The sequence below is a fragment of the Theropithecus gelada genome, chromosome 19, assembly GCF_003255815.1.
Source record: "Theropithecus gelada isolate Dixy chromosome 19, Tgel_1.0, whole genome shotgun sequence".
Taxonomy (NCBI): domain Eukaryota; kingdom Metazoa; phylum Chordata; class Mammalia; order Primates; family Cercopithecidae; genus Theropithecus; species Theropithecus gelada.
Window position 1 is genome coordinate 111,471 of NC_037687.1, and position 23,956 is coordinate 135,426.

The 23,956-nt window shown below is 51.2% G+C and overlaps 1 protein-coding gene and 1 pseudogene across 1 annotated transcript in view; both read left to right on the forward strand.

Annotated features, from left to right (window-relative positions):
* GNA15 (G protein subunit alpha 15) overlaps window positions 1-10,926 on the forward strand; it is a 24,781-nt gene extending 13,855 nt beyond the window's left edge. The window contains exons 2-6 of the mRNA XM_025367699.1: window positions 1,083-1,267; window positions 2,608-2,762; window positions 3,921-4,049; window positions 7,062-7,191; window positions 10,548-10,926. Of these exons, the coding sequence (XP_025223484.1) occupies window positions 1,083-1,267; window positions 2,608-2,762; window positions 3,921-4,049; window positions 7,062-7,191; window positions 10,548-10,715 (767 nt within the window). The 3' untranslated portion in view covers window positions 10,716-10,926. The remainder of the gene's footprint in view (window positions 1-1,082; window positions 1,268-2,607; window positions 2,763-3,920; window positions 4,050-7,061; window positions 7,192-10,547) is intronic.
* Window positions 10,927-12,286: 1,360 nt separating this feature from the next.
* On the forward strand, window positions 12,287-19,683 carry LOC112612783 (annotated as a pseudogene).
* Window positions 19,684-23,956: the final 4,273 nt, after the last annotated feature.

Here is a 23,956-nt window from a genome sequence, read left to right on the forward strand (position 1 = left end):
CAAAAAAAAAAAAAAAAAAAAAAAAAAAAGGCTGGGTGCGGTGGCTCACGCCTGTAATCCCAGCACTTTGGGAGGCTGAGGCAGGCGGATCACAAGGTCAAGAGATCGAGACTATCCTGGCCAACATGGTGAAACCCTGTCTCTACTAAAAATAGGAAGATTAGCTGGGCATGATGGCGGGCGCCTGTAGTCCCAGGTACTCGAGAGGCTGAGGCAGGAGAATCGCTTGAACCCGGGAGGCAGAGGTTGCAGTGAGCCGAGATCACGCCACTGCACTCCAGCCTGGCAACAGAGCAAGACTCTGTCTCAAAAAAAAAAAAAAAGAAAAAAGAAAAAAGAAAAAAGAAAGAAAGAGAAAGAAGAAAAAGGAAAAAACCCATAAGAACCATAACCATAAAAAGTATTAAAAACACAAAAACTTGCTGGCCACACAAAAATAGCTGGATCTGGCCCTCGGGGAGCCGGAGTTTGTGACCCTTACTGTGAATATTTTATAATCAATTCATTTGGCCCTCACTTTGATGCAGCAGGCATAGTGTGTTGAGGTCCATGTTTTTTAGTTTGTGCTTTGTTTTGGGTTTTTTTGTTGTTGTTTTTTTGAGACAGAATCTCGCTCTGTCGCCCAGGCTGGAGTGCAATGGTGCGATCTTAGCTCACTGTAACCTCTGCCTCCCAGTTTCAAGCGATTCTCCTGCCTCAGCCTCCCGAGTAGCTGGGATTACAGACACGCACCACCACACCCGGCTAATTTTGTATTTTTAATAGAGACGGGGTTTCGCCATGTTGACCAGGTTGGTCTCGAACTCCTGACCTCAGGTGATCCGCCTGCCTCAGCTTCCCAAAGTGCTGGGATTACAGGCATGAGCCGCCATGCCCAGCCTGAAGATCATGTTTTACAGATGGGGAAACCAAGGCACAGAGCGGCAAAGTCGCTAGCCTAGGGTCACTGAGTGATGCCCCAGCTGCACCGGGATTTGAACCCAGGAGGCCTGGCGTGGAGTTGGGGGTGTCTGACGTGGGGTTGGGGTGTCGGAGGTGGGAGCCCTGTGGTGGGCTGAGTGGTTCTGCTGCTCCGTCCCCAGGCCCTGGTGAGAGCGGGAAGAGCACCTTCATCAAGCAGATGCGGATCATCCACGGCGCCGGCTACTCAGAGGAGGAGCGCAAGGGCTTCCGGCCCCTGGTCTACCAGAACATCTTCGTGTCCATGCGGGCCATGATCGAGGCCATGGAGCGGTTGCAGATCCCCTTTAGCAGGCCTGAGAGCAAGGTGAGCCATCAGGGCAGGCAGGGGCCCAGGGCAGGGTTCCCCAGACCCCGGAGCAGGGCCAAGTTCCCCAGACTTCAGGGCAGGGCAGGGTCCCTAGACCCTGGGGCAAGGCCATGTCCTCCAGACATGTGTGCATACATACAAGTGCACACACACGTATACACACATACATGCATGCACGCACAGGTATGCACACACACACGTGCACAAGGACACACACATACCTACATGCTCACGAAGATACACATGCATGCCCACATGCACATGTCCACACACATACACAGATGAATGCACACACGTGCACATGCGTGCATACATACAAGTGCACACACAAGTATACACACATACACGCACACACGTGCACACACACAAATGCACACAACGATCCATCAGATGCCCCCACACAGATGCACACAAATAAGTGCACACACAAATGTACACACCCAAACACGCCCATGCACGTGTACACACACACAAATACACACAAGCGTGCATGCAAATTCCCACATGCACACACATACACACATGCACACACGGAAACTCACACAAAGATACACACAAGCCTGCATGCAATCCCCCATGCACATGCACGCACATGTGTGCACACATACAAATGCACACACAAGCACACCTATGTACGCACCCACAAATGCACCCAAGGATACATGTGCGTGCCCCACACACAAATATGCACACAAATCACACACCCAGACACACCCAGACACACCCATGCACACGTGTACGTCTATATACACACACACAAGCACACTTGTACGTGAACAAACACAGAGAAATGCACACACAACACTCAGTCCATCACAAAGGTCTGAGCAATGCTAGTAGTGCCTGGAGGGAGCCAGGGCTGTTTGGAGAAAAGAAGGGGAAGCCGAGGGTCCAGCGGGCAGCTCAGGGTTCACGCGCCTCTTGGGGGGCCTGTGAGGGGCAGATTGCTTCAGTGCTCTGTGTCTTAGTGGCTTCCTGTATAGAATGGGGGGACTGTGAGTGCCGTGCTTTCTGGGAGCCAGCTAGTGTAAAGAGCAGGGCTGGCTGCCCTTGACCCCTGTGGGTGCCATGCTCCCCCTGAGCCTGAGATCGCCCGAGCACATGTGCAGTCTGCAGCCCCTCATGTGCTGGCCTGTGCTTTTCTCTCCGGGGATCCATGCACAAACAGACAGAGGACAAATTAGAGGTGTGTGGGGGGCTCGGGGGCTCTGGGGAACAAGAAGGGCAGTGGGAAGAGAGTGTGTTTCAGGGAGGGACGCGGGGGCTTGCAGAGATGCCTGGGGAGGGCAGCCTCACTCAGACGGGCTACCCTAACTGCCTCCGTCCTCCCTCCCCAGCACCACGCCAGCCTGGTCATGAGCCAGGACCCCTATAAAGTGGCCACGTTTGAGAAGCGCTACGCCGTGGCCATGCAGTGGCTGTGGAGGGATGCCGGCATCCGGGCCTGCTATGAGCGCCGGCGGGAATTCCACCTGCTTGATTCAGCCGTGTAGTGAGTCTGGGGTCTGCGGGGGATGGGCGCGTGGGGAGGGGCTGAGGGCAGCGGCCAGGCTGGCTGGTTTCCTGCAGCAGGAGGTATTGTGGGCGCAGGTGGGCTGTGAGGTGGTCCTGCTCCAGGATGAGGTCCTTCCAGGGGGGACCCTAATTCCTGGGGGACCCTGTTCTGGGGGTGACCCTTTTCCTGGGGGAACTCTCTTCCGGGAATGACCTTGTTCCTGGGTGGACCCTGTTCCTTGGGGGTGACTCTGTTCTGGGAGTGAATTTGTTCTTGCGGTGACCCTATTCATAGGGGGACTCTGTTCTAGGGGTCACCCTGTTCCTGAGGGAATCCAGTTCCTTGGAGAGACCCTGTTCTAGGGGGAATCCTGTTTCTACAGTGACCCTGTGCCTGGGGGTCCCTGTTCCTGTGGGGACCCTGTTTCAGGGGTGACCCTGTTCCTGGGGGAACCGTATTCCTAGAGTGATCCTGTTCTTGGGGGGACTCTGTTCCTGGGGGACCCTATTCCTGGAGAACCCTGTTCCTGGAGTGACCCTGTGCCTTGGGGTCCCTATTTCAGGGGTGACCCTGTTTCTGGGGGGACTCTATTCCTGGGGGTGACTCTGTTCCCAGGGAGACCCTATTTCCTGGGGGATCCTGTTCTGGGGTTGATCCTTTTCCTGGAGTGGCCCTGTTCTTGGGGGTGATCCTGTTCCTGGGGGGACTGTATTACTTAGAGTGACCCTGTTCTTGGAGGAGCCCTGTTCCTGGGGGGACTTTGTTCCTGGGGGAACCCTATTGGTGGAGAACCCTGTTCCTGGAGTGACCCTATTCCTGGGGGGACCCTGTTCCTAGAGTGACCCTGTTCTTGGGGGACTCTAAACTTTAGCAGCTCTCCCAGGGGACACCACTCCCCAATGAAGCTGTTCCTCATGTCACACCATCCTTTGGGTCACCCTGCTCTGTGTGTGAAGCTGCTTTTCCTTGGGGCTCCGTTGCCTCAGATGGGGGATGCTCCTGGGCCATCTGCCAAGCCCAGGGATCCCACCCCCACCCAGGGAGCTCTCCTCCCCAAGCAGCCCCAGCAGGGTCCTTGCTGGGCCTTTTGTAGGGGCCTGGGAAGCAAAGGGAGGCTGGCTGCAAGGCTGGGCCTCAGGACTCCTCGCTCTGCAGCTACCTGTCCCACCTGGAGCGCATCACTGAGGAGGGCTACGTCCCCACGGCTCAGGACGTGCTTCGCAGCCGCATGCCTACCACTGGCATCAACGAGTACTGCTTCTCCGTGCAGAAAACCAACCTGCGGTGAGCGCTCTACCTAGGCCCAGCCTAGGGGGCAGGGAAGGCTTCCTGTAGGAGGAGGAGGGGCAAAGGAGCTGGGGCCCTGAGGGATGAGTAGGAGTTTCTTAGTCCCAGCCTTCAAGGAGCTGCCAAGCTAGGGGAAGCAAAGCTCTATGTAGACACCTCCAGGCCCCCAGGTAGTCAGGAGTGGGACCTGGAGGAGCCCAGGTTGAGGCATCAGAGATCCAGGAGGGAATATCTTCTTGGAGGAGGGGACATTAATGGGGTTTTGACAGATGAATTGGAGTTCACTAGTCCTAACCCTGAAGGGGTTGCTGGGGAGGAGGAAATAGAGACTATACAGTCAGGACCAGGCCTGGGGAGGCCTGATCTGGGGAGCTCAGAGGTGATCCCTGTAGTCATCAACACTGGGGGATGGACTAGAGGGTGAGGCTGGAAGTCAGGAAACTCAGAGAAAGGAGGAGCCAGGACAGTGGAATGGGCAGGAGTGGATGAGTGTGGGAATTAGAACAGGAAGTCAAAAATGACACCCGAGTTTTTTGTCAAGGTGATGGGGGTAGACATTGGAGCCAGTGGGCTTGGGGATGAAAAGGTAAAGATAGAGTCCTTTGGGACAGGTTGAGTCTGAGAGGCCTAGGGGCATTGGGGAGGTGGCTGGACACCACCTTAGCTGGCAGACAGAGTTGGGAATGGCCAGTGCAGCAACCCTAACCCGAACCCAGCAGAGCAATGGCCAATGTCAAAGGTCAAGGAAAGGAAAGATCAAGAATACAGTGAGAAGAATGACGCTGGGATTGGCAGTTAGAGGGTCACTGGTGACCTTAGCAAGATCTGTTTCCATGGGTTGATGGCAGGGAACTGAGCAGGTGTGCAAGATGATGCCCAGAGACAGGAATTATGTTTGACCTACCCGTGTTTGGCCTTCCTTTCCCTAAATCCCCCAAACCTATTGTTCTGGCCTCTGCAATAGTCTTTACCAGGAAGGTTCACAATTTATCTGTTTCCTGTGGGTCTCCTCCACAAGATGGAGAGCCTCACAAGGTTAGGAGCTGAGTTTGATTCTTCTGCTTCTTTAGTGAATAGCTAAAGGTCAGAGTAGAAGTTGGTAAATGTGGGTGGATGGTTGGAAAGATGGAAGGGAATAGATGGGGGGATGAATGGGTGGGTGGATAGATGAATAGATGGATGGATAAGTTGAGGGATAGATGAGTGGATGGATGGGTGGGAGGATTGATGAGTGGATGAATGAATGGGTAGATGGGTGGGTGGATGGATGGATGGATGGATGGATGGAAAGAGGGATGAGTGGATGGATGGATGGGTGGATGGATGGATGGGTGGATGGGTGATACATGAATGGATGAATGGGTGGATGAGTGAGTGAAGGATGGATGGATGAGTGGATGAATGGATGGATGAATGGATGAGTGGATGGGTGGGTGGGTAGGTGGATTGGTAGATGGGTGGATGAGTAAGTGGATAGATGGGTAGATGGATGGATGGGTAGATGGATAATGGGTGAATAGATGGTTGGATGGATGGATGAGTAGATGGAGAGATGGATGGGGGGTGGATTGAGTAAATGGGTGGACAGGCAGGTAGATGATGGATGGATGAATAGATGGGTAGATGGATAGAAGGATGGATGAGTGAATGGATAGATGGATGGGTGAATGGATAGATGGATGGGTGGGTGGGGTGGATGGATGGATGAATGGGTGGATGGATAGGTGGATGAGTGGATGGATGGATGAATGAATGGCTAGATGGGTGGTGTGTGATGGATGAATGGATGCATGGGTGGATGGGTGAGTGAAGGATGGATGGATGAGTGGATGAATGGATGAGTGGATGGGTGGGAGGGTGGGTGGATGGGTAGATGGGTGGATGAGTGAGTGGATAGATGGGTAGGTGGATGAATGGGTGGGAGGATGGATGAGTGGATGAATGAATGGGTAGATGGATGAGTGGATGGATGGATGGATGGATAGGTGGGTGGGTGGATAGACGGATGGATGAGTGGATGGATGGATGGATGGATGGATGGATGGATGGATGGATGCATGGATGGATGGATGGATGGATAGGTGGGTGGGTGGATAGATGGGTAGATGGATAGATGGATGGATGGATGAGCGAATAAATTGATGAATGGGTGGGTGGATGGGTAAAAGTTTAGGAGTGAAGGTAGAGGCTGGGAAATCATGCGGAAGTCTGGGCTGGGGAGGTGATTTTTAGGTGTGGCCCTGGAGTGAGGCGAATGAATGGAGTGAGGGCTCAGAGGAGACTGAGACCCGAGATGAGAGGTGATGCCCGCAGTTCCCAACTAGCCAGTGGCCGACCCCACCCCTGTCTCATTCTCCAGACCCCCTCTCAACCCCATCTGGCTCTGGATGTGGCGTTTGAGGGACTCTGAGGACGCATGGGAGGAGTGGGTCTCAGGGATCAGGAGACACACACAGCAGCTGCAGCCTAACTGCTGAATCATCAGTCCCGGTTTCCCCTCCTGTGCAATAAGGCAAGTCCCATCTTGCTTGAGGCCCTGGCCCGGGCCCGTCCAAAGCCTCTGCTCTGGCACTTCCTGAGTAACGGTTGCATCCCCAGGGAAATGACGCACAGATGGTTATCAGTGACCCACATTTCTCAGAAGAGAGAGAACAGGAAGGTGGGGGAAGGTTTTTGTTGCGGTGTGTGGTGTGCCCAGCCAGCACCAGGGCACATTCCAGATCTGTCCGACCTGCGACCCTGTAATGCAGGGGTAGAAAGCGGGCAGCCCAGCACAGTAGAAGCTTGGGAAAGTCCCCTTTCCTCCTCGGGTCTCAGCCTCCTCATCTGTAAAATGGGCGTAAGACTCGTTCCTGCCTTGCGGGAATGACATGGCAAATCCACGAGAGGCTAGCACCTATTCTTGCTGTTGCTATTATTGATCTTGGCATATCCCAGACGTGATGGGGTTTGGGGGTGTCACGGAGCAGGGTCCTGAGCTCTGAAAGGGGGCACTTCGATTCCCTGTAGGATCGTGGACGTCGGGGGCCAGAGGTCAGAGCGTAAGAAATGGATCCATTGTTTCGAGAACGTGATCGCCCTCATCTACCTGGCCTCGCTGAGTGAATATGACCAGTGCCTGGAGGAGAACAACCAGGAGGTGCGCCAACGCCTCCCTCACCGTACCCACTTATTGGCCCAGGGCCCCTCACCTGAGCAGGAAGCTCTGGCACAGAAAGGGAGGTGTCCCTGCCCTGAACGGGCCTGTGTGCCCAGCATGGCTATGAACTTGCCCCTTCAGCCTTTCATGGTCAGATTGCAGCAACCCAAGACACAGACCCACGGTGTTTGGCCAGGACCCCAGACACACACACACACCTACACTACACACGCACACACGCACATGCACACACACATGCAATGCACACACATGCACACACAATAAACACACACACATGTGCACAATACATGCACACGCATGCACATGAACACATGCAATAAACGCATGCACATGCACGATATATGCACGTGAACACACACATCACACGTGCGCATATGCGTGCACATACATGCACTCACGTGTGCAATACATGCACATGCACACACATGCACATGAACATATGCATCACACATGTACATATACACTACACATACACACACGCACACATGCACACACACAAACGCACACATGCATACACATGCACACACATCCACACACGAAGACACATGCACACATGCACACACATCCACACACATGCACACACAGGCACACACATGCACACACATGAAGACACATGCACACACATCCACACACGCACACACATCCATACACATGCACACACATGAAGACACATGCACACACACATGCACATACATGAAGACACATACATGCACTTGCACACACAAGTGCTCACACACACGTGGAAATTCCTGTCCGCATGCTGGCCGCACCATGGAACACCAGGGCTTCTGTCACAGTCTTCACAAACACATCCTTGAGGGAGTCACACATGGACGCACAGCTACACAAGCACCGGCCACATCGAGGAACACTCAAGCCCCGAGAGAGACATGGCCGCCTGCACACAGGCAAGCACAGCCGTCCCAGGAGAGCAGGTCTCTCCCCAGGGGCGACGTTCTGCTTCTGTTCAGAAAGGCCTGAGGCCGCTTCTTTTACGAGTGAACTTTTCTCCTGCTCAATCCCTGAGCCCAAAGGTCGGGTGCATTATTACCTGCAAGGCGTGACTGTAAGGGTTAAGGTTTCACCCAGTTTGGGTCAGATGATGTAATTTTAACTTTCAGGCTGAATGAGATGGAATGAATTTTAGGTCATCCTGATACTGCTTGTCCTCTAGTCTAGCCACATGAAATGGACTCGCTGCTTAGGGCTTTCGTAAGAAAGCTGCACAGACCCGGCAGTTTAAACAACAGATATTTATTCTTTACAGTTCCGGAGGCCAGAAGTCAGAGAGGGAAGTGTGGGCAAGGCTGGGGCCTTCTGACAAGACAGAATCCGTCCCAAGCCTCTCCTAGGTCCTAGTGGTGGCCGGAAATCCTTGGTGATCCTTGCTTGTAGGGGCGTCACCCTGATCTCTGCCTCCACCTAACACACAGTGTCCTCCCTGTGTGCACGTCTCTGTGTAAACTTCCTCCTTTTTATTTGGAGACAGAGTCTTGCTCTGTCACCCAGGCTGGAGTGCAGTTATGTGATCATAGCTCATTGCAGCCTCGAACTCCTGGACTCAAGCCATCCTCTCACCTCAGCCTCCTAAGTAGCTGGGACTACAGGTGCGTGCCACCACGCCCGGCTAATTTTAAAAACTTTTTGTAGACATGGGATCTCACTATGTTGCCCAGGTTGGTCTCAAACTCCAGGGCTCAAGCAATCCTCCTACCTCGGCCTTCCAAAGTGTTGGGATGACAGGCACAAGCCACTGAGCCTGGTCAATCTCTCTCTCTCTCTTTTTTTTTTTTGAGGCTGAGTTTCGCTTTGCCGCCCAGGCTGGAGTGCAATGGTGCGATCTCGGCTCACTGCAACCTCTGCCTCCCAGGTTCAAGTAATTCTCCTGCCTCAGACTCCTGAGTAGCTGGAACTACAGGCATGCGCTACCATGCCTGGCTAATTTTTGTGTTTTTAGTAGAGGTGGGGTTGCACCATGTTGGTCAGGCTGGTCTTGAACTCCTGACCTCAAGTGATCTGCCTGCCTTGGTCTCCCAAAGTGCTGAGATTACAGGTGTGAGCCACTGCACCCGGCTAATATCCTCTTTTAATAAGGACACCAGTTATCTAGGATCAGGGCCCACCCTACTCCAGGACCACCTCATCTGGGTTAATTCTGCAGTGATGACCCTGTTTCCAAAGAAGGTCACATGCTGAGGTTCTAGGGGATTAGAACTTGAACATATGATTTTTAGGGAAACATGATGTACCCCGTAACACAAGGCATTTGAGACCTTATTGTACTTTTCTTTTTTTGTGAGATGGAGTCTTGCTCTTGTCACCCAGACTGGAGTGCAGTGGCGTGATCTTGGCTCACTGCAACCTCTGTCTCCCAGGTTCAAGTGATTTTCCTGCCTCAGTCTCCTGAGTAGCTGGGATTACAGGTGCCCGCCACCATGCTTGGCTAATTTTTTGCATTTTTAGTAGAAACGGGGTTTCACCATGTTAGCCAGGCTGGTCTCGAACTCCTGGCCTCAGGTGATCTGCCCGCCTTGGCCTCCCAAAGTGCTAGGATTACAGCTGTGAGCTGCCACGCCTGGCCAGGTCTCCCTCTTCTTCTTCTTCTTTTTTCTTTTTCTTTTTTTTTGGAAATGAAGTCTCGCTGTGTCACCAGGCTGGAGTGCAGTGGTGTGATCTCGGCTCACCACAACCTTTGCCTCCCAGATTCAAGCAATTCTCCTGCCTCAGCCTCCCAAGTAGCTGTGATTACAGGCGTGCACCACCATGCCCAGCTAATTTTTGTATTCTTAGTGGAGATGGGGTTGCACCACGTTGGCCAGGACGGTCTTGAACTCATGACCTCAGGTGATCCGCTCGCCTCGACCTCCCAAGGTGCTGGGATTACAGGCGTGAGCCACTGTGCCTGACCAGGCCTCCCTCTTCTTATACGGACAGCAGTCATGGACTTGGGGGCCCACCTTATTCTAGTATTGCCTCACCTCAACGACCTCTTCAAAGACCCTATCTCCAGGCCAGGTGCGGTGGTTCATGCCTGTAACCCCAGCACGCTGGGAGGCCAGGAGTTCAAGACTCTCTCTCCAGATAAGGTCATACTCTGAAGCTCTGCGGGGACATGAATTTTGGGAGGACACCCCAACCAGCACAGGCACAAAACCATGTCAGGCACACCCAGGCAGCTGTCCACACGGAAACACGGGCACACCCGCCTCAGCCCCAGCCGGGCAGGTAGGGGTGAGCCCACGCCCCTGGAGCCAACAGCCCCATCTCCACGATGGGAGGGCTTCCTGTCCGAGCTGGCCGGTTGAAGCAATAATCTGTTTCCGCCCCCAACACAGAACCGTATGAAGGAGAGCCTCGCCTTGTTCGGGACTATCCTGGAACTACCCTGGTTCAAGAGTACCTCCGTCATCCTCTTCCTCAACAAAACCGACATCCTGGAGGAGAAAATCCCCACCTCCCACCTGGCTACCTACTTCCCCAGTTTCCAGGGTAAGCAGTTCTAGAACTTTCCATACCCTTCCCCTCCCAAAAGCAGCTCCAAAAAGAGATGCTAATCCAGGCTCTACTTCAGCCTGGAGTCACGGGAAGTTTCACATAGGATCACACCCGCATTCTATACTCAGCTCCATCCACTGTCCAACCTCATTAAATCTGTTTCCTCCTCTGTGGAATGGAATAAAATAGCAAAGGCCCTTGGAACTAAGTAAAGTGAGGAATTCTTTTTTTTTTTTTTTTTTTTGAGACGGCGTCTCACTCTGTCGCCCAGGCTGGAGTGCAGTGGCACGATCTCGGCTCACCACAAGCTCCGCCTCCTGGGTTCACGCCATTCTCCTGCCTCAGCCTCCCGAGTAGCTGGGACTACAGGCGCCCGCCACCTCGCCCGGCTAGTTTTCTGTATTTTTTTAGTAGAGACGGGGTTTCACCGTGTTAACCAGGATGGTCTCGATCTCCTGACCTCGTGATCCGCCCATCTCGGCCTCCCAAAGTGCCGGGATTACAGGCTTGAGCCACCACGCCCGGCCAAGTGAGGAATTCTTTTTTTTTTTTTTTTNCAGGATAATCGCTTGAACCCGGGAGGTGGAGGCTGCAGTGAGCTGAGATCACACCACTGCACTCCAGCCTGGGTGACAGAGCGAAACTCTGCCACACACATACTATATATACATATATATGACATGCCCTAAAATTTGTAATATTTGCAGACATGAGGCTGAACCATAAGTATACTTTTTTGTTTTACTTTTTTGAGACAGAGTCTTGCTCTTGTCACCCACGCTGGCGAGCAATGACACAATCTCAGCTCACTACAACCTCTGCCTCCCAGGTTCAAGTGATTCTCCTGCCTCAGCCTCTGGAGTAGCTGGGATTACAGGCGCCCGCCACCACGCTCAGCTAATTTTTGTATTTTTAGTAGAGACAGAGTTTTGCTATGTTGGCCACGCTGGTCTTAATCTCCAGACCTCGTGATCTGCCCGCCTTGACCTCCCAAAGTACTGGGGTTACAGGAGTGAGACACCGCACCTGGCCCAGAACTATAATTTTTAAAGTCAGCAAGTTGATTTGGCAATTTAGTTTCAATATTTTATTTTATTTTATTTTATTTTTTTTTTGAGACGGAGTCTCGCTCTGTCGCCCAGGCTGGAGTGCAGTGGCCGGATCTCAGCTCACTGCAACCTCTGCCTCCCGGGTTCACGGCATTCTCCTGCCTCAGCCTCCCAAGTAGCTGGGACTACAGGCGCCCTCCACCTCGCCCGGTTAGGTTTTTTGTATTTTTTAGTAGAGACGGGGTTTCACCATGTTAGCCAGGATGGTCTCGATCTCCTGACCTCGTGATCCACCCGCCTCGGCCTCCCAAAGTGCTGGGATGACAGGCGTGAGCCACCGCGCCCGGCGATACTGCCTTTTTCTTCTCAGTGCAACTCACCTCGAACGTCTCTCCTTGGTGTTGTGCTTGTCTTTCACACTATGTTCTTCCGAACTTTTTCCTAAAAGGGAGGCCCACGTATGCTTTCTTGTGAACTTTTCTATTTTCTGTTTAAGGGATAATTTTTCTCCAGAAGTATCCTGCTGAGAAATGGACGCATTGGTTTTAAGTTGAGCCTCATCATCTGAAACAAAAAAAGTGAAGAAATATGAGGAGGAAGGCATCTGCAAAGAAAGAAGTCATTCAGGTGTTTAATTGTTTCATGACTTCATTATGCTATTTTATTTATTTATTTATTTATTTATGAGACAGAGTCTCACTCTGTCACCCGGAATGGAGTGCAATGGCACGATCTCGGCTCACTGCAACCTCCATCTCCTGGGTTCAAGCCATTCTCCTGCCTCAGCCTCCCGGGTAGCTGGGATTACAGGTGCCCGCCACTACACCCAGCTAATTTTTTGTATTTTTAGTAGAGACAAGGTTTCACCATATTGGCCAGGCTGGTCTCCATCTCCTGCCCTTGTGATTCGCCTGCCTTGGCCTCCCAAAGTGCTGGGATTACAGGTGTGAGCCACTGTGCCCGGCCTGACTTCATTATGAAGAAGTACAAGAGCTCTCTTTCTGCCATCTTGGAGCCTGGGGAGGCCTGCAGGGAACGTGACTTCCAAAAGAAAATGCGTCTGGAAGGTGGTGGTCCAAGGCCATTTTGGCTGCCTGTAAGCAGGGTCTCCAGAACCAAAGAGAGCACACAGCTCTTCTTAAAATTGAAGGTGTTTGGCCGGGCGCGGTGGCTCACGCCTGTAATCCCAGCACTTTGGGAGGCCGAGGCGGGCGGATCACGAGATCAGGGGATGGAGACCAGCCTGGCTAATACGGTGAAACCCCGTCTCTACTAAAAACACAAAAAATTAGCTAGGCGTCGTGGCGGGCGCCTATACTCCCAGCTACTCGGGAGGCTGAGGCAGGAGAATGGCGTGAACCCGGGAGATGGAGCTTGCAGTGAGCCGAGATCGCGCCACTGCACTCCAGCCTGGGCGACAGAGCGAGACTCCGTCTCGACAAAAAACAAAAAATAATAATAATAATAATAATTGAAGGTGTTTATGCCCAAGATGAAACTGAATTCTCTTTGGGTAAGAGACATGCTTATGTATACAAAGCAAAAAACAACACGGTGACTCCTGGTGGCAAAACAAACCAAACCAAACCAGAAGCATCTGGGGAAAGGTCATTCAGGCCCACAGAAACAGTGGCATAATTCATGCCAAATTCTGAAGCAGTCTTCCTGCTAAGGCCATTGGACACAGAATCCCTGTGATGCTGTCCCCCTCAAGGATTTCAACTGATGAGAAAAAAAGAAAAGAAAAAGTACAAGCAGTCAAAATGGTAGATAATTTTAAATGCACAGAAAAATCATCACAATGTTTCAAATAATTAACGTCTCCATGCCACCAATATATACCCGCACTGGTAACACAAAAGGACCCTAAGTCTTTTTTTTTTCTTTTTCTTTTATTTTTTTTGAGATGGAGTCTTGCTCTGTCGCCTAGGCTGGACTACAGTGGCACGATCTCGGCTCACTGCAAGCTCTGCCTCCCAGGTTCACGCCATTCTGCCTCAGCCTCCCAAGTAGCTGGGACTATAGGCGCCCGCCAGCATGCCCGGCTAATTTTTTTTATTTTTAGTAGAGACGGGGTTTCACTATGTTAGCCAGGCTGGTCTCGATCTCCTGACCTCGTGATCAGCCCGCCTCGGCCTCCTGATGTGCTGGGATTACAGGCGTGAGCCACTGTGCCTGGCCGACCCTAGGTCTTTTCAACAAGACAGAAAGAAAAGTACATATTAATAGATTTTTATTATCACAGAGAAGCTACTGAATTTTAGGTCCAGGACATCAACGATTATAACTGTCTCATTAACCAATGTATTCCCTTTCTACATTATAAATCTTAGAATAGGCTTAATGAGCAAAAATATTTATTCTTTTTCTTTTTCTTTTTGGAGATGGAGTCTCACTCTGTCGCCCAGGCTGGAGTGCAGTGGTGCCATCTCGGCTCACTGCAACCTCTGCCTCCCGGATTCGAGCGATTCTCCTGCCTCAGCCTCCAGAGTAGCTGAGATTACAGGCGCACGCAGCCACGCCTAGCTAATTTTTTGTATTTCAGTAGAGACTGCATTGCACTGTGCTGCCCAGGCTGGTCTCAAACTCCTGAGCTCAGGCAATCCATCCACCCTGGCCTCCCAAAGCACTGGGATGACAGGCGTGAGCCACTGTGCTCGGCTCTTTTTTCTTTTTTCTTTAAAACAGGGTCTCAATTTGTCACCCTGGCTGGAGTACAGTGGTGTGATCGCGGGTCACTGTAGCCTTGGACTCCTGGGCTCAAGTGATTCTCCTGCCTCAGCCTCCCAAATAGCTAGGACTATAAGAGCATGCTACCACGCCGGGCTCATTTTTGATTTTTTTTGTAGAGACAGGGTCTCACTATGTTGCCCAGGCTGGTTGCCAACTCCTAGCCTCAAGTGATCCTCCTGCCTTAGCCTCCCCAAAGCACTGGGAATACAGGCATGAGCCACTGCAACCAGACAAAACATGTATTATCTAATAACCAAGTGCAGAAATAATGCCATCCTTACCTACTGAGGCCAGGTGCTTGAACGTCTCCAGCATCACTTCTCTGTAGAGGTTTCTCTGAGCAGCATTCAGCAAGGCCCACTCCTCCAGGGTGAACCCCACAACCACGTCTTCAAAGACCACCGTGTCCTAAAACAAACCACATACGTGTACGTGAGGATGGTGGAACTCACAGCACTGGGGAGCTGAACTCCGTTCATAGGACACTCACACAAGATCCCGCAGTCTCCCAATATCGATTTAAGACTCAGTCCTCAGGCTTCTTCCCCTCTGTCTGTTATCACTTCCTGTGTCGTAGGTTTTTTTTGTCTTTGACAAATAAAAGTGGTACACATTTAAGGTGTAGATGACAATTTGATGCACATATATACTGGGAAATGATTGCCATGAAGTTAATTAACACATCTGTCACCAGTTACCTTTTTGAAAAATTTGATGGGAAGAACAGGTAAGATTTACACTGTTAGTACATTTCTTTTTTTTTTTTTTTTTTTTTTTTTTGAGATGGAGTCTTGCTCTGTCGCCCCAGGCTGAAGTGCAGTAGGGCCATCTCGGCTCACTGCAAACTCCGCCTCCTGGATTCAAGTGATTCTCCTGCCTCAGTCTCCTGAGTAGCTGGGATTACAGGTGCACACCACCATGCCTGGCTAATTTTTTTATTTTTAGTAGAGACGGGGTTTCACCATGTTGGCCAGGCTGCTCTCGAACTTCTGACCTCAAGTGATCCAACCGTCTTGGTCTCCCAAAGTGGTGGGATTACAGGCGTGAGCCACTATGCCTGGTCTTTTAGTACATTTCAAGTATACAGTACAGTATCCTTAAATACAGTCACCATGTTGTACACTGGACGTAGAGAATTTATTCATCTTACAACGGAAAGTTGGTTCCCTTTGACCAACATGTCTCCCCACTTCCCCTGCCCCTCAGCCCCAGGCAGCCACTCTTCTACTCTCTTCCTCTAGGAATCTGGCTCTTTTCGAGTCTCCAGGTAAGTAAGATCATCTGGTATTCATCTTTCTATGCCTGGCTTGTCTCACATGTACTCCAGGTTCATCCATGCTGCCAACAATGGCAGGATTTCCTTCTTTATTATGACTGAATAACATTTAACTGTGTATGTGTGTATATCATATATATATATTTTTTTCTTAAGACGGCATCTTGCTCTGTTGCCCAGGTTGGAGTGCAGTGGTGTGATCTCGGCTCACTGCAACCTCCGTGTGTCATATATTCCTTATCCTGTGTCATAGTCTTGAGAAAAAAAAATTTTTTTGTTGAGATAGAGTCTCGCTCTGTCACCTACGCTGGAGTGCAATGGTGCGATCTGGGCTCACTGCAACCTCCGCCTCCAGTGTTCAAGTGATTCTCCTGCCTCAGCCTCCCGAGTAGCTGGGATTACAGGTGTGCGCCACCACGCCCAGCTAATTTTTATATTTTTAGTAGAGCTGAGGTTTCACCATGTTGGCCAGGGCTGGTCTCAAACTCCTGACCTCAGGCGATCTGCCTGCTTTGGCCTCCCAAAGTGCTGGGATTACAGGCGTGAGCCACCGCACCAGGCCAGAAAATTTTTTGGAGACAAGGCCTCACTCTGCTACACAGGCTGGAATGCAATGGCGCAATGAGAGCTCACTGCAGCCTTGAACTCCTGGGCTCAAGCCATCCTCCTGCCTCAGCTTCCCAACTAACTGGGATTACAGGTGTGTGCCACCACGCCTGGCTAATTTTTATTTTTATTTATTTATTTATTTAAATTTTATTTATTTATTTTTTTTTGAGACAGGGTCTCGCTCTGTCGCCCAGGCTGGAGTGCAGTGGCGCAATCTCGGCTCACTGCAAGCTCTGCCTCCCAGGTTCACACCATTCTCCTGCCTCAGCCTCCCCTGTAGCTGGGACTACAGATGCCCGCCACTGCACCCGGCTAATTTTTTGTATTTTTAGTAGACACAGGGTTTCACCGTGTTAGCCAGGATGGTCTCGATCTCCTGACCTCGTGATCCGCCCGTCTCGGCCTCCCAAAGTGCTGGGATTACAGGCGTGAGCCACCGTGCCTGGCCTTATTTTTAGTTTTAGTAGACGCAGGGTTTTACCATGTCGGTCAGGCTGGTCTTGAACTCCTGACCTCAACTGATCCACCTGCCTCGGCCTCCCAAAGTGCTGGGATTACAGGTATGGGGGCCCAGTCCAAAATAGTAAAATGCCATCTGCTCCCTGAAATTAGAAACAAGAGAAGCTTTCAGCGGTGATCCACTTTAATCATGGCAAATGTAGTATACAATGAAAAAATACAGAAAGGAGAAAATTGTTCTGGGTGGGAGAAACAGCCAGAGGTTAGGCCCTAAGGAAGGAGTGGGCCCTTGGCTCTTTCAGGTACAGCCAGAGCCTGTGTGACTGGGCAGAGGGGGATGGGAAGTGGCAACCAAAGGGGGTCGAGTGACGGGAAGTGAGGCACATCACTTTGTGGGGAACTCATCAGCCACAGGAAGGACTTTGGCTTTGGCTCTGAATGACTCCAGGCCTTTGCACAGAGCAGTGATCTCATGTGACAGCTGAGACTAGATCATAGGGGGCAGATGCAGACACCAGGACACCTGCTAGGAGGCGAAAGCCACACGAGGTGAGAAGCAGGTGTGTCACCTTGGGTGGTCACAGTGCAGTCGCGTGCAGGACCAGCCTAAGAGGAGATACACAATTTCCTGATGTGCTCAAGCTGGGGCAAGACAGAACAGGCAGAATCGAGGAAGACTGATTATTTCACTCAGGAAAAGTGGCATCATGGAGTCACCAGCAACTGAGTTGCAGAGGGTTATGTGTGACCTGAGAACTGACCAATCAGGCAGCTGGGGTGGGGCCTAGAGAACTGACCAATCAGGGGAGCGTAGATGGAGCATGGAGAACTGTCAATCAGGGGGGTTGGGGCAGAGCCTGGAGACCTGTCCAATCAAGGGAGCTGAGGCAGGGCCTGGGAACCTGACCAATCAGGAAACCTGGGGTGGAGCCTGAAGAACTATCCAATCAGCGGAGCTCAGGGAGGCAGGCTAATTTTTATTATTTTGGATCAGGCTTTTGGGGAAGAGGATGAGGGTATGCTGCAAAGCAGATGAGAACAAGACATTCAAGTGGATACACATATAATAATGTCTTTAGTGGCCCTGGTCATAATGGAAAAAATTTGAAAATGCCCAGTCACTAGCAAACAGTGGAACTAACAAACACTAACAACATATCCTTATGAGTGAATACAAAAGAGTGATTAAAGGGGCTGGGCATGGCGGCTGTCACCTATAATCCCGGCATTTTGGGAGGCTGAGGCGGGCGGATCACCTGAGGTCAGGAGTTCGAGACCAGCCTGACCAACATGGTGGAACCCCCGTCTCTACTAAAAATACACAACTTAGCTGGGTGTGGCCATGCATGCCTGTAATCCCAGCTACTCGGGTGGTCGAGGCAGGAGAATCCCTTGAACCCGGGAGGTGGAGGTTGCAGTGAGCTGAGATCGTGACACTGCACTCCAGCCTGGGCGACAGAGCATGACTCTGTCTCAAAAAAATAAAAAATAAAAGAACAGGCCGGGCGCGGTGGCTCAAGCCTGTAATCCCAGCACTTTGGGAGGCCGAGACGGGTGGATCACGAGGTCAGGAGATCGAGACTATCCTGGCTAACACGGTGAAACCCCGTCTCTACTAAAAATACAAAAAACTAGCCGGGCGAGGTGGCGGGCGCCTGTAGTCTCAGCTACTCGGGAGGCTGAGGCAGGAGAATGGCGTGAACCCGGGAGGCGGAGCTTGCAGTGAGCTGAGATCTGGCCACTGTGCTCCAGCCTGGGCGACAGAGCGAGACTCCGTCTCAAAAAAAATAAAATAAAATAAAATAACAGAATTATTATCTGTTACAAATTCCCTACCCTGGAAAAAGAGAATAACTGATATTTTAGCAAGTTTTTGTAATTCACCAAATTAAACACCAAACATTTTTTCTTATAGGAATGTATTCATTTCGGAGGGTGTCATAATAAGAGAGAGATTTTCTCTCTTTCTCTGCGATTCTTTTTCCCGGGAGCCCAGTCAAGGGCTAAGCCCTGGAATCCCATTTGTCATCACCGAAAAGAAAACAACAGATGTGAGAAACTTAACCATACGTGCAAAAAAGGAACAGGGGAAAAAAAAAAAAAGGTACGGAAGAATTTTTAACAAATGGAATGTAAGAGGAGAACTTTATTTTTTTTTTCTGAAATTCACCTCCTTGGAAATATTTTATCTTTCAAACTCTCTTCTTTCCTGTATGTTCCATGGACTGAAAAAATCTCAGGCTCAAGTAACCAAATCAATCTTTAGAAGGAGAGAGGCCCAGGCAGGGGCGGCTGGCCTGGAGTCCGGCCTGCGGGCCTTTGGGGTCAGGAGCGCCCGCACCACCTGTCCACCCCTCGCTCCTCCCAGGGACGTGGGCCTGGGCCCAAAGTTTGCATCCAAAGCGCATTCTGCTTTGGGGGTTGTTGCACCGCCTCGCTGGGGTGGGTTTTTTGTTTTTTTGTTTGTTTGTTTGTTTTTGTTTTTGGACTTTGGGTTAGTTTTTCTTCCAGTTAACTTTGTGAGACCCCCCCAGGGCAGGAGTCATCTCTGTCTTTTCTTTCTCCTCCATCCCAGCGTCCTGTCAACTACGACTTTGCAGGGAATGAAGACTGGGGCAGGGGAGGAAACTCCCCGCAGGACCCGGGGGTGACACGGAGACAGAGGCTCCATGGGGCTCCCAGGCGGCTCCCCTGGGAGTTTCAGCGTGTTCTGGCCGCTTCCAACCCTCCCCTCTCAGGACTCCGGCTCAGGCTCAGGCTCGGCTCCTGCCCTGCACTCACCATGTCCTGCAGGACCCAAGACCTGAGCTCTTCGCCGAGCTCCCTGCGCCTCGCAGCAGGTACCGGTGAGCACAACGGGAACTCCCGTGGTCACTCAGGGCAGGCCGGGAGTGCTCAGCAGGGAGGGCGGCAATGCCTCGCCCCTGGGGCTGATTGGACGGTTCTCTTCTCTGCTCACGTCTGAGTGGAGAGTTCACCAGTCACATCCCAAATCCCCTGATTGGACAGTTCTTTAGACTCTGCTCCTGCTCTTCTGGTTGGTCAGCTTGCTAGCCCTGAGCTCTGCTGATTGGGCAGTTCTTCAGACCCCACCCTGGCTGTCCTAATTGGTCAGGTTTCCAGGCCCTGCCTCAGCTCCTTTGATTGGACAGGTCTCCAGGCTCTGCCCCAACCCCCCTGATTGACAGTTCTCCATGCTCCTTCTACGCTCCCCTGATTGGTCAGTTCTCTAGGCCCCACCCCAGCTGCCTGATTGGTCAGTTCTCAGGTCTTGGGTCCTGCAGGCAGCATCCCCCATCCACAGTGGTCTCCTTCCTGAAATGAAAATGGTGCTGACTTAGAGGCAAACCTGGGCCCTTCGGTTATCCACCTGTAGAACAAAGCAGCTTTGGCCAGGCCTGGTGGCTCAGGCCTGTAATCCCAGAACTTTGGGAGGCCAAGGTGGGCGGATCATGAGGTCAGGAGATCGAGACCATCCCGGCTAATATGATGAAACCCCGTCTCTACTAAAAATACAAAAAATTAGCCAGGTGTGGTGGCGGGGGGCCTGTAGTCCCAGCTACTGGGGAGGCTAAGGCAGGAGAATGGCGTGAACCTGGGAGGCAGAACTTGCAGTGAGCTGAGATCGCGCCACTGCACTCCAGCCTGGGCGACAGAGCAAGACTCTGTCTCAAAGCAAAACACAACAAAACAAAACAAACTCTGTCTCAAAAAAAAAAAAAAAAAAAAAGAAAGAAAGAAAAGAAAAAGAAAAAAGCAGCTTCTTCTGTCCTCAGTCTGTTGCCAGATTCCATGATGCTGGAGGAGGTCTCATCTCTCTGCTGACCAGTAGACACCTGGGGAGGACCATGGGGTCAAGTGAGTGACCAAGGAAAAGTTTACCTTCCCTAACTAGAGTCAGCACAACTGCTAGAACTGAACTCTTGAGCCATTAGCAATGGTCTAGCTGGCCGGGCGTGGTGGCTTACGCCTGGAATCCCAGCACTTGGGAGGCCGAGGCGGGCAGGTCAACTAACGTCAGGTGTTTGAGACCAGCCTGGCCAACATGATGAAACCCCGTCTCTACTAAAAATACAAAAAAAATTAGCTGGGCGTGGTGGTGCGCACCTGTAATCCCAGCTACTCGGGAGGCTGAGGCAGAAGAATCACTTGAACCTGGGAGGTGGAGGTTGCAGTGAGCTGCACTCCAGCCTAAGCAACAAGAGCGAAACTCTGTCTCAAAACTAAAACAAACAACAAAAACAAAACAGAACAAACAAACACTGTGGCAACAACTCTTTATCCTAGGTCAATATTTTGAGGGAAAGCACTCTGGGGATATTTTGCCTCACAGTTCCCGAGTAAAAGTCCAGGTCACGAATATCTCTGTACCTATCAAAACTCCAACTTCAGAGCTGAGTGCTTAATGTGCAGGCAGATGAAATGGCTTGAATATTCTAGAGGCAAACGACATATAAACAAGGGGGCATAATCCCTGGAAGCCTGTTCGTAGGGCCGAGAGCAAACAGATTTTATAGGGTCCCTGTCCACTGCTCACCTTTGCAGAGGCTATTCCCTATATTCTGATCATGGTAGCCACTTAAATGAGCATGTTCCTTACCAATCCCACCAGACATTCTCCTGCTGGGCCACAATACAGGGTTTCACCAAGACACACCCTACCCTTGGGGTTAGAGACGTTATTGACAGTGACCAAGGTGCTCAGTTCTGTTCTCAAACTACACTGTAGCGGGATTGATAAGGAATCAGAGAGACTGATGGGTTCAGGAGGATATTTACTATTTAGGTGCCCCGACCCAGTCAGAGTAACATGCAAATGACTGAGCCCTGAACAAAGAGTTAAGTTACCTTTTAAGCATTTTGTGGGGCGGGGAGAGATTTGTGCAGGGGGAAGAATATTACAGAAGCGAGAAACAAAGACAGTTATTCAATTAACTGAGACATACAAAGACAGTTATTCAATTAACTGAGACATGCATTACATCATTTCTTACTTTTCAAGGAAAAACATGTTTTACAACTTGAGTTTATCTGTCTAATGACGTTGCAGCTGCCCAGCTAGGGAAACAGGGTCTTCACAATGCCTGGGAAAGGAGGAGAGATAAGGCTCACCAGCCACAGAAAAACAGGCAGTTAATTTTTAAAGGACTCCAGCTCTTTCTTTTTCTCAGGGGGAATTGGGTTTTCATTTTGGTTTTTGGTTTTTGTTTTTTTTGAGACGGAGTCTTGCTCTGTCGCCCAGGCTGGAGTGCACTGGCACGATCTCGGCTCACTGCAAGCTCTGCCTCCTGGGTTCATGGCCATTCTCCTGCCTCAGCCTCCTGAGTAGCTGGGACCATAGGTGCCCGCCACCACGCCTGGCTAATTTTTTGTATTTTTAGTAGAGATGGGGTTTCACTGTTTTAGCCAGGATGGTCTCAATCTCCTGACCTCATGATCCACCTGCCTCGGCCTCCCAAAGTGCTGGGATTACAGGCGTGAGCCACTGCACCTGGCCAGGAATTGGGTTTTCTTCCTTACAACTGAGTTTCTGCTTACACATTCTTTAATTTGTTTTAACTCCTGTTCCAACACAACACTGGGCTCTTTTATTTATTTATTATTTATTTATTTATTTTGAGATGGAGTCTCACTCTGTCACCAGGCTGGAGTGCAGTGGCACAATCTCAGCTCACTGCACCCTCTACCACCCGGGTTCAAGTGATTCTCCTGCCTCAGCATCCCCAGTAGCTGGGACTACAGCCACCTGCCACCACACCCGGCTAATTTTTGTGTTTTTAGTAGAGACGGGGTTTCACCATATTGGTCAGGATGGTCTCGATCTCTTGACCTCATGATTCACCCACCTCGGCCTCCCAAAGTGCTGGAATGACAGGCGTGAGCCACCGCACCCGGCCAACACTGGGCTCTTGAATAAGGCATTCAAAGAAACTTTCTGCTCTCTTATACTCTGGGGCTAGAGGCCTCGTGGAACTGATGGCTCAAACAAATCTTGTTGACACTACAGACCACACATGGTCTTCTAAATGGGTCTTCTCCACAGTGTACAGCTTTACTTAGGCTCAACCCCAGCCTTTAGGGCCCTTACTTTGTCCTGATCATCAGACTTATTGGCACCTTAGAGTATAACCCACAACACATTAACACATGCTTCTTTCTTTTTCTTTTCTTTTTTTCTTTTTCTGAGATGGAGTCTCGCTCTGTCGCCCAGGCTGGAGCACAGTGGCGCGATCTCGGCTCACTGCCACCTCTGCCTCCCAAGTTCAAGGGATTCTCCTGCCTCAGCCTCCTGAGTAGCTGTGACTACAGGCGCCCGCCACCACGCCCAGCTAATTTTTTGTGTATATATATATATATATATATATTTTTATATTTTTTTTGAGACGGAGTCTCGCTGTGTCTCCCAGGCTGGAGTGCAGTGGCGCGATCTCGGCTCACTGCAAGCTCCGCCCCCCAGGTTCCCGCCATTCTCCCGCCTCAGCCTCCCAAGTAGCTGGGACTACAGGCGCCCGCTACCGCACCCGGCTAGTTTTTTGTATTTTTAGTAGAGACGGGGTTTCACCATGTTAGCCAGGATAGTCTCGATCTCCTGACCTTGTGATCCACCCGCCTCGGCCTCCCAAAGTGCTGGGATTACAGGCTTGAGCCACCGCGCCCGGCCTGTATATATTTTTTTAATAGAGATGGGGTTTCACTGTGTTAGCCAGGATGGTCTCAATCTCCTGACCTTGTGATCTGCTCACCTCGGCCTCCCAAAGTACTGGGATTACAGGCGTGAGCCACCGTGCCCGGCCCAGATGCTTATTTCAAAATGGTCACTCCCCTGGGGTTTTGTTAACTGAGATAGTTCTCTACGGGCCGTTATCCCGGCCCGCGGGATCGTCGAAGCAGGCCCTGGAGGAGGGAGTGGGAATTTGGGGAACAAGAGACACGAGAAATGGAGACAAGACAGTGCTCTGATCAAGTCTCGTTTAATGGCGGTAATGCAGTGCCTTATATACACTTGGAGGGGAAGGGGTTGGGCCAGAGGCGGAGATGATCTCAACGCAGAGGGCGTGACCAAGTAGGTATTGGTTTCTCTGGTCGAATGTCATGTTGCGCCTGCGCTGTCAGTTGGTAATTT